Source organism: Typopeltis vanoorti, chromosome 16 (genome assembly GCF_054136105.1).
Source record: "Typopeltis vanoorti isolate ZY-2024b chromosome 16, IOZ_Tvanoo_1.0, whole genome shotgun sequence".
NCBI classification, from domain to species: Eukaryota; Metazoa; Arthropoda; class Arachnida; order Uropygi; family Thelyphonidae; genus Typopeltis; species Typopeltis vanoorti.
The window spans coordinates 44,677,279-44,696,828 of record NC_143564.1 but is presented as its reverse complement, the minus strand read 5'-3'; the positions used below and the strand labels follow the sequence as shown (position 1 = coordinate 44,696,828).

Here is a 19,550-nt window from a genome sequence, read left to right as displayed (position 1 = left end):
AAATTACCTAATTTGAAATAATTTAATACTTTATTACTATTTTTCTTCAAATATATTTGTCAAAAATAAATAAATAAAAAATTCAAATACCAGTAACAACATTCCAGGCTCAAATATCATATTTAAATAAACACTGTCTAATATTTTTGAACAAGGATAAAAACACAACAGAACAATGGACCGTCAGTGTTACTAACCTTCTCTTCTGGAAAAATATTTATTCTAAATTATATGACAAATATATATACTGCAATGACAATTACTTTATTTATACAAAGTAAAAGTTGGATAGTCAGTGAAGCAACTACTGCTCCATTGATCAGCAATTACAAAGGCATGACAAATTTCATAATGAAAAAACATTTTGAAATACATGAAACAAGTTAGTCTAACAAACGGTACACCCGTTTCCTAAACAACTGGCAACAAAACCTTTTAATCTTTAAATTTCTTAAGATGTGTCCTTAGCTGCTGGATGAGATCAAAGATTTTCAGAGATGGTCCCACTTTCATGCCTGTTAGCAACATAACATCTTCTTTACCCATATTTAAAAATCGCTGGCCATCAATCTTCTGAAAAAAGACATTCAGATATTAATTTTATTCACATCTTCAGTCTTCTATAAGAAAACTTACAGATATAGTTTTTTAAAGTTGCCAAAGATAATGATATTTGATTTTGGCGTATAAATATCCTCACCCAAGTTATTTTATGTAAAAAGAATAATATATTATTATTATTATCTGAGACCTCCAGGGAGTCAAGGACTCATCGAGAGAGGCTGTAAATTATCCAACCCAGCTATCATACCTTCCCTTAAATTCATTTACACTAGATGCACTCACTACGCGTAAGGGCAAATTATTCCACTCACTCACTGCTCTCTGGGCGAAAAACCTAGCTCTTAACCCTTTCTTGACTGAGAACAACCTTAACTGCCATGGATGTCCCAGTGTTCTCTACCCACCTTCCATATAATGAAAAATTTCATCATTTGAAATGCTATAACACCCATTCAAAAGTTTATAGACCTCTATCATATCACCCCTCTTTCTGCTATTAACCAGAGTCTGTAATCCACATACTTGCAATCTGTCATCATAATCTAAATCTCATAATCTGGATATAATCTTTGTAACTCTTCTTTGCACCCTTTCCACAGTTCTTTATCCCCTTGGAACCCAGAAGAGCAAATCTGCACACAGTAATCCAAGTGTGGTCTTATCAAAGCCTTATAAAGAGGCAAAATTACTTCCTTATCCTTACATGTCAAGGTTTGCATCAACATAGCAATTATCCTCTGAGTTGTATTTGCAACTTTTGCTATGTGACCTTTGAACTTTAAATTCTTATCCACCAATACACCAAGATCCCGTGCCTCTTCAGTTTCTTGTAGCATAACCCCGCTAATATAATATGCCGCTGGAACTCTAATCAAGCCAATGTGCATAACACTTTATACTTACTAACATTAAACTGACAGCCATTTTCGTTTGCCCAGATTTCCAGTCTATTTAAATCATTTTGTATTAAAGAATATATTAAAGAAATTTCTTTAACACAGTGATGGCTGAACTGAATAAGGGTAATGGGTTTACAGTGATTCTACTGGACCTTACTAAGGCCTTTTGACAGGATACCACATGAAATTCTAATCAGTAAAATGCAGCATATGGGGATGGATATAGGATTGGTGAGATGGATAGGATGGTGGTTGACGGAGAGATATCAGAGAGTGGTTTATTCAGGAGTAGAGTCCACAAGACGGCCTGTGACGTGACTAGTGGTGTGCCACAAGGATCTGTTCTTGGACCACTGCTGTTTAATATGTTCATTAATGTTATAGGAAAGGATCTGAGAGGAACAGTTCATTTGTTTGCGGATGATGCAAAGTTGGGTAGGGCAATAGTGAATGCAGATGATGTCAAAATTTTGCAGGATGATTTGGATAGATTGGCGGTCTGGGCTAAGGAGAATGGATGTCAATTTAATGTGGCAAAATGTAAGGTTATACATTTTGGGGTGAAAAGATTAGCAGCAGTTTACTACACTGGTGGAACTGTACTCCAGGAAATTGATGAGACACGAGATTTAGGAGTGTTGGTGGATAAGGAGTTGAAGTTTAGGGGGCAGATTGCAAAAGTGGCCAAATCAGCTCATCAAATCACTTGGTTGCTGAAGAGTATGTTGACAAGCATGTTATTGTTCCTCTGTATCGAGCCTTGATAAGACCCCATCTCAACTACTGTGCCCAGATTTGGTCACCTAGGTTTCTTCTTGATGGGGAGGAGGTTGAGAGGATCCAGAGGTGAGTGACCAAGATGATAGCAGGTCTGTGGAATGAACCTTATGAGAACAGGTTGAGAATTTGTGAATTGCAAAAACTGGTTGATAGGCGGAGGAGGGGAGATATGATTGAGACATTCAAATTACTGAAGGGTTTCTATAAAATTAATTCAGAAGATATTTTTGAGAACAGCGCTGGTTGTGGGAGGACTAGGGGACATCCATGGAAGCTGGCAAAAGTGTGGTTAGTAAGGGTGTTAGAGCTGGGTTCTTTACTTTTAGAGTGGTGAATGAGTGGAATAGGCTGCCAGAGTCTGTGGTGGATGCTGTGACAGTGAATGAGTTTAAGGCGAGGTATGATAGATACTGTATGAATGTCGAATAGTTGTGATGAACATGATTTGGGCCTCCCTCGATGAGTCTAAGGACTCCCTGGAGTTGCCCGTAATAATAATAATAATAATAACATTTTCATACTGATCTTGAATGAAAACATACTCAACTCTCAATATTGAATGAAAACACTATAATAACACTTCCTCACTGTAAGTTTGGGTGATAAAAGGGGAATGAAAACCCACCACCTATAGACACAACCCTATTTTATCAATAGCATCCTTCAAGCAATATGATGAATTATTTATGAGAATAAATCTATTGCTTTTTGATAAAACTGATATAGCACAAGTAAACTAATTACAATAAAATCCAACTCTTCCTCGCACTCCATACTAAATGCTGATATCGTTTTGAGATAATTATCACCTGAATGTTACCTGTAAGTTTTTTTTGACCCCCCCCCCCCCCAATAATTGTGCAAGGTGCTTAAAGACATAACTCTTGGGGATTCTACCAGGAGTTTGAAATCAACCAGTTAAGCTTCGCTTCTATTTTCTTGTCACATTTTTAGGAAGATGCTAAAATTATGCAAAAGTATTTTGGAGGATGTCATACCGTCATGATAATGGAGTGGTGGTGAAGATTTTGGAAATATTGGTTAGGGCTTGCATTCAAAAATGGGCTGACAGTGAATCTCTACTTTGCAATGAGCAACATACGTTTACTAAGGGAAGGTTATGTTTTAACAACTTGCTCACAGTCTATAACAATGTTGCCATTGAACTAGACAAGGGAAATGGATACACCATGATACTTTTGGATTTTGCTCTGGCTTTTGAAAGAATACTGCATGGTAGACTGTTGCATAAATTGGAGAATATGGGTTTGGATTAAAGAATATTAGCATGGATAAGAGAATATCAAAAACTGACAGATATCAAAAAGTGGTATATGGAGGATGTGAGTCTGCAAGATTTAAGGTAACCAGTGGTGTACCACAAGGATCAGGGCTTGGCCTACTGTTATTCAATCTGTACATTAATGATATTGGGAAGGATTTGACAAGCGACATACAACTGTTTGCTGATGATGCAAAGATAGGGAGGGTAATCAGGAATGCTGCTGTTATGCAGTACTTGCAGAATGATTTGAATAGGCTGGAATTGTGGGCATCGGAGAATGAATGTCGGTAAATGTGGTCATTCACTTCAGCGTAATTAGATATCCAATGTCGTATTATACTAGAAGAAATTGATGAGGCTAGGGATCTTGGAGTGTTGGTAGATTGTAAGTTGAAGTTCAGGGCCACGTAGCAAAGATTGCAAATATAACTCAAAAGATAATCGCAATGCTGAAATGAATGTTCACATGTACAGATAAGGATGTCATTTTGCCTCTTTACAAGGCCTTGATAAGATCTCACTTGGACTACTGTGTGCTTCATCTGGCTACATCACATCTAAAACTACTAACTCACCTAGCATGACTTCTTGAGGCAAAATTAAAAAAAAAAAAAAAAAAAATCCAAGTAAGATCAGCCAATCATGTATTCTTACTTATGACACCTAGCTCTTTATACCTTACTTTAGTCTTGATACTTTAAATTACTGTCTTTGAATTAAATTTAAATAAAGAAATGACAAGCATTATATTAAAAATAAATTATAATTATAATGGGGAGAACACATTATTTGCTTGCCATTTATGAGGATGAGACTCTCCCAAATGAATAGACAGTCATTTGATTTAAGTTTGAGAAGCACAAAAGTTCTTCAGCATACTCTTTAAATAATCACTCAAACTTAAACCTGAACCAATGTAAAAGGCAAATGCTGGACTATAGGATATCAGGATCAGCCTTGCTCAACATGTCTGCTCCATGTTGAGCAAGGCCAGATTTACAGCTTTATTGTTAATATAAGATTGTCGGTTTTCAACAACAGAATGTCCTGTTTGTCCAAAGTAAGAAGGGAGGCACTCACACTGAATTTGGTAAACAACAGGGAGAGAAAGGGGGGGGGGAGGAAGAAAGAGATAGAGAGGACTGCTTATCTTTAGTGGATGGTCACCAGGAGGAGAGTTTGTTGATAGGGAAAAAAGTGGGAACTGCATTATATCTTTTCAGGATCTTGGCAATTGTCTCAGAGATGCCTGTGATATATGGGATAGGGACTTGCCATACAGGATCAGGGTTTTTGGCAATGGGATTGTAAGCATCCTTAAATTTCCTGGAGGGAAACCATTCTGTAGGAAAGATTAGAAATTGGAGCAAATAACATGTGCTCTGTTGAATAATGCTTTAAAGATGCCTATTTTTTTTTAGATGGATGCTATGCTAAATTTTGCTGTACTGTACATATAGGCCGCTACACACAGCAGAATTCAGCATATCATCCATCTCAAAAAAATAGGCATCTCCCAAATTTTGACTACGGACAGAGATTCACAGCTGCAATTTTGCAAATATTGTGTTCACTTTATTTTGAAGTGAAATATAGAAATTTGTTAGCTATGTAAGAACAGATTGAGATTATTTAAATGAGAAAAGATATCTGCTATGTATGCTAATTTACAAATCCACTTCCAAAATGCTTTTTTTCAGCTCAAAGGTTTCTTTGAGAAAAATTTCTAGTAGTTCTTGAAGTTCAAAAAGATAATTTAGGACTTTTCCATGTGAGAGGCAATGAATTTTGGTGTGCAAAAGAAGTTGACTATGATCACTGCCTATTTCATCATACAATTGAGAAAAATTAAAAGTTACAGTTAACAGTATAACTGCCATGCATACGAGAAGGCATAACTGCTGCCACTTGGACATAACACAAGTTCCTATTTTTGGCCCTTTCAAAATCAGTTTTGGATCTCTTGATAGGTTGCTTGCAATTATTTTGAGATTTGGTTTTTAATGAAGATGGACATTCAATGAAAGCCAACATGCTTGATTCTTCTGTTGCACAGCCTTATCCTTCTTGGAGAATAAGGACTTAGAGGAGGGATAAGAATAGTTTCAGTGATATACTGCAAATGTTTGAATCAGAATACTATTAACAATAAATTATAACAAACAAAAAACTATATATTTTTATTTTAATCCTTTATCAAAGTGTGAGGCAACAAAAGTTTGCATATAAAGTATCTTCACAAGTAAGGCTACTTGTATATATGAGATGGGGCTGAAAAGTTCTGATAAACACCTAGAACAAAAAAATGATATTAAAGCAACTGATATAACCAAATCTTATAACTCTTTAACTCTCATGTTTCATTAAATTCTAATAATTTGTTCTTTTTCTTTTAGGATATATATAAGAAATGTCAGAGGTTTTGAAAAAATTTGAAGACACAGAGGTGCAGGCCATCATCAAGTTTTTCATACTGCAAGAAAAGTCCACAACTGACAAGTTTAAAATTGGGCACCCTGAGACAACAAATGCCCCCAGGTCAGGACCATCCACAATGATCACACCTGAAAACATGATGGGGTGCATGCCATGATCCTTGATTGACAGATGAATACCAGCCCAAAATATTGCAAAGCCTCTGGGGAGATATCCAGGAAATGAGATGGGGTCATTATCCACCAACATCTGGACACGCAGAAGCTCTCAGCGAAGTGGGTCCCCAAATGTTTGAATGTTGATCAAAAGAGAGAACGTGTGCTGTTATCTCAAGGGATTTTCGGTCATTTTGAGAAATCAGGTGCAAAGTCAAGACTAGCCTCGTACTTCAATAAACTATCTGCAGAAACGAAAGTTTATAATTGTCATTTTTAATTAAAGCTTATAATAATTGATCTAAGACTTTGGACTTAATTTATCAACATTTTTTTGTTGAAGAGATGAAAATCTGTTCATTCAAAGATCATCCTGTTAACTTTGAAGCATTCTCATCAAGAACCTTAGCAACTCATCATATATAATCTTCATTTTCGTTGACACATACTACTTTGCTTTCATAACTGTCTCGTTCCTCAAACTTTATAAAATTCAGGTTATAGAAAGCCAGTATAGTGTTAAATGTACTGTAAACAACTAATAACAAAAGAAAAAATTCAACTATGCACACCTCCAGGGAGTCTAAGGACCAATCATGGGAGGACACACTATTCCACTACACACAGCTCACTGTCTCCACAACTTAATCTTCTAACTGCTCACAACTACACTATCACTATTAACACACATTACCACCAAGAGTACTTTCTGTCTATAAATTGTGTGCTTTGGCCAATTTGCCTGCATGTGTGATGAAAAACCAGAGATACCATGAAAAAAACCTGCTATATAAGTCTGCACTGCGCCACTGCTGAAAATAAATTTTATTATTTTCATAAAAGTTAAACCATCTGCCATTTCTGTAGTTGATAAACATTTAAAAGATGATAAAATATCAGTGAAAAGAACTAAAAACTTATTAATAGTTTAATAGCGATATCAGTAGACAAGAGGGTTTTCAATATTTCAAAATTATAATTCTAAAGTATGTCACAGTAAACAAAAAAACATTCACATACAAGAAACCAAGTAATATTTTATTTACATATTAGTTAAAGTTAACTATTCTCAGCTAAATGGCAAAATAAATTTCCCAATACAATCCGATAATTGAGAGGTTATTGCATTAAGATAATTTAGTACGACATATGCTAAACAATACTCCAATACTTACTTTTTGGCTAAAGATTTGACAATAAGCCCCACATTCATTAATACGCAGAAATTGGGCTATATCCAAAACTCCCCACTCTTTGGGATTAACTTCTGTGTGGATATTACTAAAAGCTGGTCCAATACCAGAGGACTTTGCATCCAAGTCTTTAACCAACATCATACTAGGAAAAAAAAAATGAGACCAATAACTTGATTAATACTCCTAGTCCGTATTAGCATGGCATTTAGCATTTACTTGCATATTTTTTTATATAAATACCATATGATAGTTATGGAATTCTAGCAAAAGTGATGATCTAAAAATGAATGTTGAAAGTTTATTTTTCACTTGGTTAGAGTATAATAAATTTAGTTTAATCCTTTATCCAAGTGTGAGCAAACAAAGTTTGCGCCTGAAAGTATCTTCAGGACTGGGGTAAGGTGGTACAACACCAGGGCAACTCGTTCCAAAGGTGGAGCAAGATACCAACACTCCTGTCTCAGTATCTCCTATAATGCAAAACACATCTCCTTGCAGATATGTCTAATGTTATGCATTAAGGGAAGGGCCACTACCCAGACTAGTTTCGACCTTTATTGAGGTCTCTTCAGTTAAGGTCGAAACTAGTCTGGGTAGTGGCCCTTCCCTTAATGCATAACATTAGACATATCCGCAAGGAGATGTGTTTTGCATTATAGGAGATACTGAGATAGGAGTGTTGGTAGCTTGCTCCACCTTTGCAACAAGTTGCCTGGTGTTGTACCACCTTACCCCAGTCCTGAAGATACTTTCAGGCGCAAACTTTGTTTGCTCACACTTGGATAAAGGATTAAACTAAATTTATTATAAAAATTAATGAACTTTAATTTATCAACTTATTATACAAGCAGCAACATCCCTCTTTTTGAATTCAAATTCATAGCCTGTAAGAGGAAATTATCCATACAGGATATTCATATAATAAAAACAAAATACAATTGTTGTACAGAGCCTGAAATATCTTTGACAGTTATTTTATATTGCTATTTTGTTAGATGATCTAGAGTGGTCATGGCAATAACAAATATTACTGCTTATATGAGCAACTTCCTATGCAATATTTGAACCAAATGTGCTGTTACCAAAATATGTTTGAAGAGTACATGTATGGAGAATTCCATAACATATGCAGAGAATGATTGTTAATGTCACACCAGGTGGCAATTTTAGCTATGTTTTGAGCAAAAACTAAAGCATAAAATTGCATATCCCATTTTATAGGTCAAAACCCTTTTGAACAACTTTTTTCGTGACTGTTTTAACTTGTAGATAATTTGATTGCTTTTGTTTACTGTATACAATCAATACAGGTCACACTCTTTGCTGTAGGTGCACACATGAAAAGTGCAATGCATTTTCCCCCCTTTGTAATAATTAATGTATCAGAGGTAGATGCTTGCAGAGATCTAACAAATGCATGATTCAGAAAAAAAACCCATATTTCTTTCTTTATTTTATTATAGCTGATAATACAAGTTCTACTTATTTTTGATAAAATTATGGAGACTACATATGTGTTAAGAATAATAACTTTAATGTCCACTACTACAGTGGAAAGTACAGTGTGTGTGTGTGTGTGTGTGTGTGGGTATATATATGTTAATAATTGGTGGATTTTTATATTGAGGAGATTATTCATAGATATTATCATAATATTATTAATCCTACCATAATAATATTATGATAATATCTATGAATAATCTCCTCAATATAAAAATCCACCAATCATTAACAATGGCACAGTCGACAGGATTGGTTATGACTTAACTTATTTTTAGAATCTAGAAAGTAAATCTTGACTCAAGTAAAATGGCTACAGAAGATAGCAATATTAGTAGTGAAGTTCCTTCAGTTAAAGATGAGGAATTTTTTAGGTTAATTAATCCAACTTCAGTAATACTTTCTTTCTCAGGTGATAGTAATGAAAGTGTAGAAACATTTTTCAGATATGCAGAAAAAATTTGAGATTTAGGAAAATGGTCAGATTTTCATTTGTTGATTATACTTTGGAATAAATTGTTGGGCAAAGCCAAAACATTCTTAAACACATCTCCTTTACTAAGAGACACTGACAGTTATGAAACTTTTAAAAGTTTGCTAATATCAGAATTTTCAAGTGTAAGAGAATTAGGGCCTAACATTTGGAAAATTCAACAGTGCATTCAAGGTAATAGGGAGTCTGTTTCAGAATATTATCACAGACTTTGGAGCATTGCTCGTGGATTTAATGTTTCATCTGAAGAGAGATCCTCTTTGGAATGGTTGATGTTTAATCAATTTAGGCTTGGCCTTAAAGATAATTTGAAAGAAACAGCATACAAGGTTAAAAATCTTGAACAATGTTTTGAACTTGTTAAAGAAAAGGAAGAGACACTTAGAGATATATTTCATTCCTCAAACAATAAACAGGTGAACTCTTTTCAGTATAATGAAACTCATTCTCCTAGCATTGTGGCTGCAGATAAAGTGAGAGAAGGAAAGTTTCATAAATTAAAAGGTGCTAATAAAAAGAAACAGTCTAAGGAAACTTCTGTGAATTTCACTGAAGATATTCCAGAATCTGAGTCCAAGGTACAATTACATGATTGGGGAAAATGAGAGGAACTGAAAACATTTCTTAGTGAAGAAATAGAAAGACAACAGAGACCAATAGTACAAGGACAGGAACTTCTGTTTAAAATGATATCTGATTTGACAATATCCAAGAATCTTACAGATAATCAATGTTTATCTTGTAAATCTAATGGTACTGACAGGAATAAAGCATCTCATAGGAGATATGTTCCAAAATGCTTTAGATGCAATAAACCTGGTCATTTTGCTAGACTGTTATGTTAGAGATCAATCTTGTTTTCAACATAAGAAATCAGAGAATAAAGAAAAATCTGGGAATAGTTATTCCAATATCATATTGGCAAGGACAGAAATGTCAAACTACTCATTGGACATGGGTAAAGCTAAAGACAGCTCCAATCCTAAAAGAGAGTTTGATGTAGCATTAGCTCCTTATGCTAATGGATGTAATCCTTTGACAGTTCTACAAGGATTTATTGAAGATGCCTTGTGAAATCTTACTTGACACACGTGCACATATCTCACTCATTTCTTATAGCTTGTTTAACAAAATTAAATCTCTAATTCCAAATGATATTTCAGTTTTAAGTTATCCAATTAAATTAAAGGGAATATTTGAATCAGAAATTTCAGCTGATACGCAAATAAATGTTTATATTTCAATTCCTTGTTTTCCACTGAAAGTTTGTCATCCATTAATAGTTCTTCCAGAATCATCAAATCCAAATGTACAAGTAATATTTGGAATTGATTTTTTTGAAACGTCATGGTTTTGCATGTAATTTTGTTGATAATACAGTGCCCTTGCGTGGACTAGAATGCTGCTTAAACAGGAAATCAGGTGACAATGGAAAATTAGAGCAGTCTCCTAAAGTTTTTCAAGACACTGATGATAATGATCATGCATTTAATATTGAGACTCTAAAGAATAAGGAACCTAGTTCAAAAATTTGGGAAAAGGATGAAATTGTGTCCAAACTCAGATTGATGATCCTGTACTCAAAACTATTTATGAAGCAGTATTGAAGGGTGAAACTCAGCTAGATACAATTTAAACCTGGAAAACTTATATTTAGATAAAGATGGGTTACTCTTATCTAGACAAATGGAAGATGGAAAGTTGAAGGTGAAAATATTGGCACCAACTGAAATGATTTCTTGGATTATGTACACTTTCCATGATTCAGACTTGGCAGGACACCAAGGATTTTCTAGAACTTGGGAAAGAATAAAGGATCGTTACATCTGGAAAGGTATGAAGAGTGATATACTCACATATGTCAAATCATGCCATAAGTGCCAAATAAGATCCCCTTTCAGAAGAAAAGCTTCATTACAATCATTTCCAATTCCAACCAGACCTTTTCAGGCTGTTGCTATTGATGTAGAAGGTCCGCTGCCATTTACTAAAAAAGGCAATAGGTATATTCTAGTAGTCATAGACATGCTAACTAGATTTCCTGAAGCAGTGTCAATGAAGGATCAATCTGCAAAGACTATTGCAAGAAAGTTTTTGAATATGATTATTTGTAGATATGGAACTCCTCAGACCTTACTTTCAGATCAAGGAGCAAATTTCACATTTGAACTGTTGTTACAGTTATGTAAATTACTCAACGTTAGGAAGATTTTTACAACACCTTACCACCCACAGTGTAATGGTATGTGTGAAAGGCTGAATAAAAATATAAAGCAAATACTTTCCAATCTGGCAAACACTAAAATTAATGATTGGGACACATATCTTTCTCAAGCATTATTTGCATGTAGATCTGCTTTTCATTCTGCTATCAAAGAAAAACAAAAAAAAAACATCTTTTGCTTTATATGGTTTTGATCCAATCTTTCCTAATGAACTTGTTTCAGTCATTCCTAATACAGGATATAATGACATAAATGAGTATCTAGAGACAGTTGTAGATAAATTTTCCACTACTCACAGATTAGTAAGTGAAATAAGTAGATTAAGTTCTCAGAAAACTAGGCAGTATATAAATCGTTTTAGAAAGTATAAGTCATTTGTACCAGGTGATTTAGTATTGTTAGATGATAAATCTAGTATAAAAAGGGTTGGGAAATTAGGAAGGAAAGCTTAAGGTCCATATAGAATTTTAGACAAATTTTCTCCTGTGAATTTTAGGATTCAAGATGTCAAAAATCCTAGTAAAATTTTAAGTGTACACTCTGATAGGTTAAAAAGATACTTTTTAGGGAGTAGAAATTTAGTTACATTAGGAGACAATATGAATAAAATATCGAAAGATGAGCGTTGTTTTCCTAGTACTAGTTGTGCATCTCATTCACAATCAAATAGTAAAAAAGGGAATAGTTTTAAAGCTCATAATTCAAATATGCAACAAAGGAGAAAATTTAATTTGGGTAAAACAAAACCTAATGCAGGAAATTTTAGAAATATCAGGGTACATAATTCAGATAATGTACAATGTAAGAGTGATGATGATCAAACAGACTCTAACATTGATGAAATAGTAGCAGAATATCATAGGTTAGTTAATATGGAGTTAAATAAACCAGAGGAATGTGAAAATAATTCTAATTTAGTTAATAAGGATAAAGAATCTCAGAAACCTGTAGAATTTGATTCTGATAGTGATGATTCTGTAGATTTAAAGGCATAATTCAAATAACTTAAGTACATTTGAAAAGTACAGAAATGAAATTTGTAAGTATAGTAAATTAGAAGATGTAAATTCTGAATCATCTCTAGCATCAGATGATTCTGAAACTAGTGATTCCGATTGTGTAAATAATGATGAGCAAGAATCACGTTATTTTTTTAAGATCTAGGAATAAGCATTAAAAGTTTTGTTTAGATATAAGTTAAACATTTTCAGAGAAAATTTTAAAAAAAATTTTCAGAGAAAGATGAAACTGATGTAAAAATAATCATAATTAAAATTCTGAATATTTTTACGTATTGTTTATGTTAGTATGTTTAGTAGTTTTGTTTTCTATAACATGCATTGTCGGCACTTGCGATGTGCCCGTTATGGAAATTGTTTTGTTAAAAGTGATATGTAAAGCAGTTAAAAATTTAATGTACTTACCGGATTTGAATAGTTGTGTTACTTTAAACAAAGTTATTATGGTTTGAAATATTAAGTTTTGTGTTTTATGAAGACATTCTCTTGTCGCTAACGGAGATAACGTGTCAGCCATTATACAGTACTTAGTTTCTTGCTTGCCATGGAATGCGCATGCTCACCGAGAGGTTTGATGTGTGGTTGACAGCTGACAAGGAAAGCGTTCGGTATCTGAGTAACGGGAGAGTAAACAAGATAGCGTTCAGAAGGAATTTAGAACACAGGCCGGCTGATATTTAGGTTCGAAGGAACTTAAGTTTTTTAAGTGACAGTCGGAAGAAAATTAATAGTATATTCCGAAAAAGGAATCGTGGAACTATTAAGTTTCAAAGTGGAATAAGTATTGATGAATAAAAGGAAAATATTGCTATATGCGTTTTAAACGGAATATTGGAGGAAACACTAATTGAAAGATTAATAGTAGATTCCGAAAAGGGAATCGTAGAACTGTAAGCTTTTTTTATTGGAAGAGTTAAGACTGTCAATAAGCATTTAGTGAATAAAAGAAGAATTTGCTATTTATCTTCTAAAGGAATGTTTGAGAAAACTCTGATTAGGAAGTTTCATTTGTATTAAGGACGCCAGATCTGACTATTATTTCTACTGAAGAAAAGAGAGAATTAAGTTTGTAAGAATTAATGTGTGCTACATAAGTGATGAGAAAGGATCCTGTAAAAATGAAGAATAAAGTCATATGTCTTTGGAGAAGGGCCTTGACAAAGAGAGAAACTGGCTATGAACATTTTGTGATTGTGCAAACAAAGTGTTTAGTCTAGTCTTAAGTGTAAGTTTAATTTTAAAAGGCCTTGGATCCAATTAATTTGTAGTCAGTTATGTAATTTGTTTGACGTGTATATATATTGTTTTTGTTTTATTAAATGTGTTTATTTTGTATTTTGGTCTTGAGTCAGTGATTATTTGGATTCTGAAAGAAAGAGTTAAGATCATTGCACCAATTGGAGTGAACCCTTGTGCATATAATAACATATAGGTGCACTCAGAATTAAAAATATAATTGTTAGAAACAGAGTTCATTCTCTATGGTAGGATTAATATTAAGATATAATATCTATGAATATCCTTATCTATATAAAAATTCACCAATTATTAACATATATATATATATACACACACATGCAATATCCCTTTCCCTCTGAATGATGCTACACACCCAATGCCATTAAAACAAGCAAGTAAGCAACAGCATCATTTATTTTTATTTCATGGAATCATTATATCGCACCTGTCTGAATCTAGGATAGATACAGAAATTACATACAACATACACAGAGAGAGAGAGATCATTTGGAAAGTTGTGATACAGAATCATTTTGGTTCTTACTGGAATTAGCCAAGCAAAAATAAGATTAATTCTTAAAAGATAAAATAATGATTGTCCCAATAAAGATTGAAATTTTCAAATATATAAAAGTGTCTCCTATATGCAAAGAAACGAGGTTTTTCACCTGTGGTGCAATATCTTCAGTTATAAAGATTTTACAACTTTAAATGTAACACTGGATAACTTAACAACTGCAGGCAAGAAGAGCAGAAGTTCAGCAAGAAGGCAGAGTTGTGAAAGGTAGTGAACTAGAGGCTATCTGGTGCAAGACTGAGTTTAAGAAGAATGAAATATAGTCAGTTGCTACTATAGGCAGGAATGCAAAGAAAAATACTGATAGCATGCATGAGTAAATTAGATCAATAATAAGTAATCATTATGCAGAACTTCAACTATGGAGACAGAGACTGTAAGAGGAAAGAACATGAAACTGGAATTCATACAGCTACTGAGAAAATTATCTAATGCAGCATGTGATGGTGGAGACTTGGGGGTTTAATATAATAGTGCTTGATCTAGTGATGGCATCATTTCAGTTAAGGAGGATTGTATGTGGAACTCAAGAGTGGATAATTATGACAAACTCACAAAGTGGCTCAGAGCAATGCATAAGAAATTGCAAGAAAAGAATACCAGCAGTACACAGAAAACAGTCAAGGGATGTAAGTTTGAGGAAAGCAATCAGACTGCTCACTCAAGATCAGGCAAATAAATAGCTTCATTAAGCCAGAGCTGCAAAATGTTATGCAGGGGATAAGATTATATGCAATCAATCAGCTTAAGAGCATTACAAAGCATAGGCAAGAGTGAGCAGCAAACGTAAAGCAGAATCAAATTATGAGAGAAAATTAGCTGAGCAGGCCAAAGAAAATTCCAAAAAGGTCTTTTGTTATGTGACAAGGAAAAATGCTTATGGCAGGATGACTTTAATGTTAGGGAAATGTGAGAAGCATAAGTACTTGAATTATAAGTGACGTAAAAATACAAGTAGATAAAATGGAGTTGCTTAGGGTTTTATAAAATTTTAATGCAAATATGACCAATATATTACAGGAAAGAGCATGAGAAATGGTAGTGCCCATGACTGTGCCAGCAGGGTCTCAAGGTAGTGAGAAGATAGTTCCACTGCATACATTTAGTAGGCTCCAAAATAGTCAGCAAAGTACAGGCCAGTCATATCTCACAGAGTGGTGGTTATGATACAGGAAAAGTTAGTTAAGGGCAGAATACAGGAACATGTGGCCAGTAATATGATATTCTAAGGGATTAGTATAGAATTCCTCTTATCTAGTACAGTTATCACTTTCCATAATAAAACGACAGCTATGTACAATAAAGGGAATGTTACACTAGCCATTTGATGCCACATGAAAATCAATAAACGAAACTTGAGCAAACTGCAATGGAAATGAGGAAGGCGCCATAGATAAGAGGATGGCTGGGAAACAGATAGTGATATATGATGGAGAAGAATCAAGATAGTAGGTGACCAATATTATGCAGGACTTTGTACATGGGCCACTGCTGTTTATTTTATACATTAATGATAATGGGAATGATTTGAGGGAAGTATCCTGATGATGCAAAACTGGAGAGGACAATAGTTAATGAAGGCGATGTGAAATTCTACAGGACAATTTAAACAGACTGACAGTTATTGACAAAGGATAATAGTTGCCAGTTCAATGTGGAAAAAGTATAAGGTTATGAGACTGAAAAAGACGACAAGTTGTGTACTATGTTGATGGAACTGTATGCAAGAATTGATAAGGATGGAGATATGGGCAAAAGGTGCAAAAAATGTTGAATTCAGAGAAAAAGAATGCAAAGGATCATTTTGTTGATAAAGAATATATACTGAGAAATACGGATAAAGAAGTTATTATCCATCTTTATATTTCTGCACTGGTTACTACTTGGAAATAAACAAGCAGTGGAGAGAATACTTAGGAAAGTAACCAAGATGATGTTAAGTGAAATGCTCTCTATAAAGGTAGACTGATGATTGGTGAACAACATAATTTGGTGAATATGCAGAAAAGAGGAGATAAAGCAAGACAAGTTACTAAGGTGTTTTTTTAGAACAGATGCAGAACATGACAAGAAGGGAGAGAACATGGGGCAGGGGTTAAGGGTCAACCCTGGAAAACGTATTCTGGAAGAATATGAGGACTAGAATTTTACTGGGAGAGTAGTGAACAAATGGAATGGGCTACAAGAAGTGGTTGTGAGTACAACATCAGTGCATGAGTTTAAAAAGCGTATGATATGCGTTGCATGAATAATAGCATGTTTAGTGTGCACCTTCTGTACTGTATCTCTAATTCCATGGAGATGTTTGGATAAATATTATTATTACCCCAAGACCTCATGGAGTCAAAGACTCATCTGGGAGGATACAAATATTTATTATTATTATTATTACGTGATACCCCCAGGGAGTCCAAAGACTCATCGAAGGAGGACACCTACTCTACATCTGTTTCCACCACTCAATCCACCAACTACAACTCACCGCAACTTCAACGCCATCTACTGCCCATTCCCACCACTAGTACTTCCACAGACAATCAGAAATGTCCATGCCCATGGCAGGATTCGAACCCGCAGCCTTTTGGCTGGAGAGCAGATATGCTGACCGCTCGGCCAACCAAGCTGACAATATAATATAATGTTATAATATAATATAAAAAAATATAATAATGTTATGAAAAATACTATGGATGTGCTTTACATTCTAAGAAATAAGCTTATCCACCATAGTATAATATCCTTGCTGTGAACATACAACTAGAAAGCCATACTGAACAATCTTTGATGTCAGCTACTCTCAGTATATACAAGATGTGAGAATGAAATTTCCAGTATGCACATGCAAAAACTATATTTATTCACCTAGTAGCTGCCATTATGTTCAAATGACTGCTATTATGTGCATTGCAGTCAGAGTAATCCTTTTGTACAGCTACATACTAAGTTGCCATTGTTAAAAACATTCCTGGAAATCATCTTCTGAAATGCCTTTTATTACTGTCACCATATGATGCTGGATGTCAGAAAATCTGCCTCCTTGCAAGGCACTTTCAGTTTTAGAAAGAATCAAAAATCACAGTGGGCTGTCTGGTAAACACAGAGGATGGTCCAATTTTGTTATTGATTTTTTACCCAGAAACTTGCAGACAGCTATGGTATGATGCAGGGGCATTGTGGTGATGGATAACCCCAATTGTTTGACAAAAATTCAGGTCTCTTGTTATGAAGACCATCTACATGTAATAACCTTGACAACATTTCTAAATAAGAATGTTGGTTCACTGTTTGTTATTGTTGAATGAATTCAACATGAAACATGCCTTTACATTAAAAAACAAACATGTGTTATCTTAATCTATGTTCATGACAATTGTGAATTTTCTGGTCATGGTGAAAGATAATGTTTTCCATTGCATGCTTTAGCAACTTGCTTCAATATTGCACTGAAAACATCGAGTTTCATTATGAGTAATAACTCTATCAAAAAAGCAGATTATGAAGAAAGTTCAAAACACCACTTCTCTGTCTAAATTTCATTCTTCTGTTAATTAACCATATACTTAATCATCTATCAGACAGAGAACTGACTGCTACATCTCCACATGTTCAATGAGTTTGTGGTCAACTAGTTCTGTTATCTTTAATGTCTTCCTGTCGTACTTTAAAGGACAGGAAGACATTATAGCACCACCACCATCATAAACCATTTTTAACATGGCCAGAGTTTTGCTTGCATAACACCTGAAAGTTAATGCACTGAATTCTATTCTCTCATTTTCACTAGAAGCAAGAAATATGCACTTACAAACTCTATCACAGCTTGTCATATCAACAGATATGACAATGTGACTGCCAAATAGGCATTCACGTTGTCCAACTTGAGTCTCCACATGCATTAGTACAAGGCTATTGCAGGAATTTGTTACACTTCATAAAACACGTGCAGAACTTTGTGTGTGTGTGTATATTCGCTGTGGTGCCTGTAAGTTGTGGCAATGTTTCACATTCACAGTTCTAGAATGCTAGAAGAAAGTTCATTAAAGGATTGAATATGGTTGCTGATTAGACTTATTCTTTGAGGCTTTTCTTTTCAGTCATTTGGAGTAGGCTGAACTGTGGTGCTTGCAAGTAGCTCCACTCACCTTTAGAAATACTGGTTTTTATCCTTTTCATTTGTAAAAATGGACCACAGAACTAACTACAGTGAACTACATATCATCTGAACCTCAATTAAAACAGGTACATTGCAATAACTGAATTACAAAATTTCAGAGCTGCCTAGTTCAATATTTCGATGTTCCATCATGGTATTGCAATTAAAATACAATGCAACTAGTTTCTGTTCTATTTATGCTTTAGATGTGAAATGTAATATTTTGTTTTTAGTATGGCAAAGGTCTGAAAATAAAATGTGTGAGCAGATGACATCAACGGCAATATCGTATTAAAAACAAGGATATTAGGAAAGAACTTGACATTGCTAGCATCCAGGAATGTGTTAACAGAGCTAATCTCAGGTGGTGTGGTCACTTAAATAGAATGGGAGAGTAAAGATTAGCAAAACAAGTGTTCTCTGCCAGGCTGGCAAGAAAAAGATCAAGAGGAAGACTAAGATATAGATGGATTGATACAGTAAAAAGTACCTTAGATGAGAGAAATATAAGATCTGATAATGGAGTCTTGACAGATAACAGATTGATTTGAAGGAAAATTGTTGAGAGGAAGTTAGTAATGATGCAAGTTCTTCATGTGAGGGGTAATGTCAGGAATGTGATGATGACATTTTGAAAGGCAGTAAATGGGTAACTACTCAGCAGAATGATTTAATATTTAGCATGTCTGTAGTGATGGAATTTTATTTTGTGCAAAAACCAACAGTGGCCCTAAACATTGCCACTAGGGTGATGCATGGTGCTGCAACCATACCGTTTATTATTATTATCATTATTAAGAGAGACCTCCAGGGAGTCAGAGACTCATCGAGGGAGGCCACATACCACACACCAGCTATCATACTTATTCTTGAATTCATTCACACTGCTTGCACTCACAACATCCAATGGCAATCCATTCCAATCATGCACCACCCTCTGAGAGAAAAATCTAGCACTCACACCCTTTTTGGCAGCCTTCATTCTCAGCTTCCAAGGATGCCCTCTCATCCTTTCCCCACCCTCCATAA

General features: G+C 34.5%; 1 protein-coding gene across 4 annotated transcripts in view; it reads right to left on the bottom strand.

Moving 5' to 3' along the window:
* Nucleotides 1–243: 243 nt before the first annotated feature.
* The window catches only part of LOC150097982 (MBT domain-containing protein 1-like), a 469,576-nt gene continuing 450,269 nt past the window's right edge, over nucleotides 244–19,550 (bottom strand). For all 4 annotated transcript variants that reach the window (XM_090406078.1, XM_090406077.1, XM_090406080.1 and 1 more), the window contains 2 exons: nucleotides 7,295–7,457; nucleotides 244–573 (listed from right to left, as the gene is read on the bottom strand). In XM_090406078.1, the coding sequence (XP_090262204.1) occupies nucleotides 436–573; nucleotides 7,295–7,457 (301 nt within the window). In that variant the 3' untranslated portion in view covers nucleotides 244–435. The remainder of the gene's footprint in view (nucleotides 574–7,294; nucleotides 7,458–19,550) is intronic.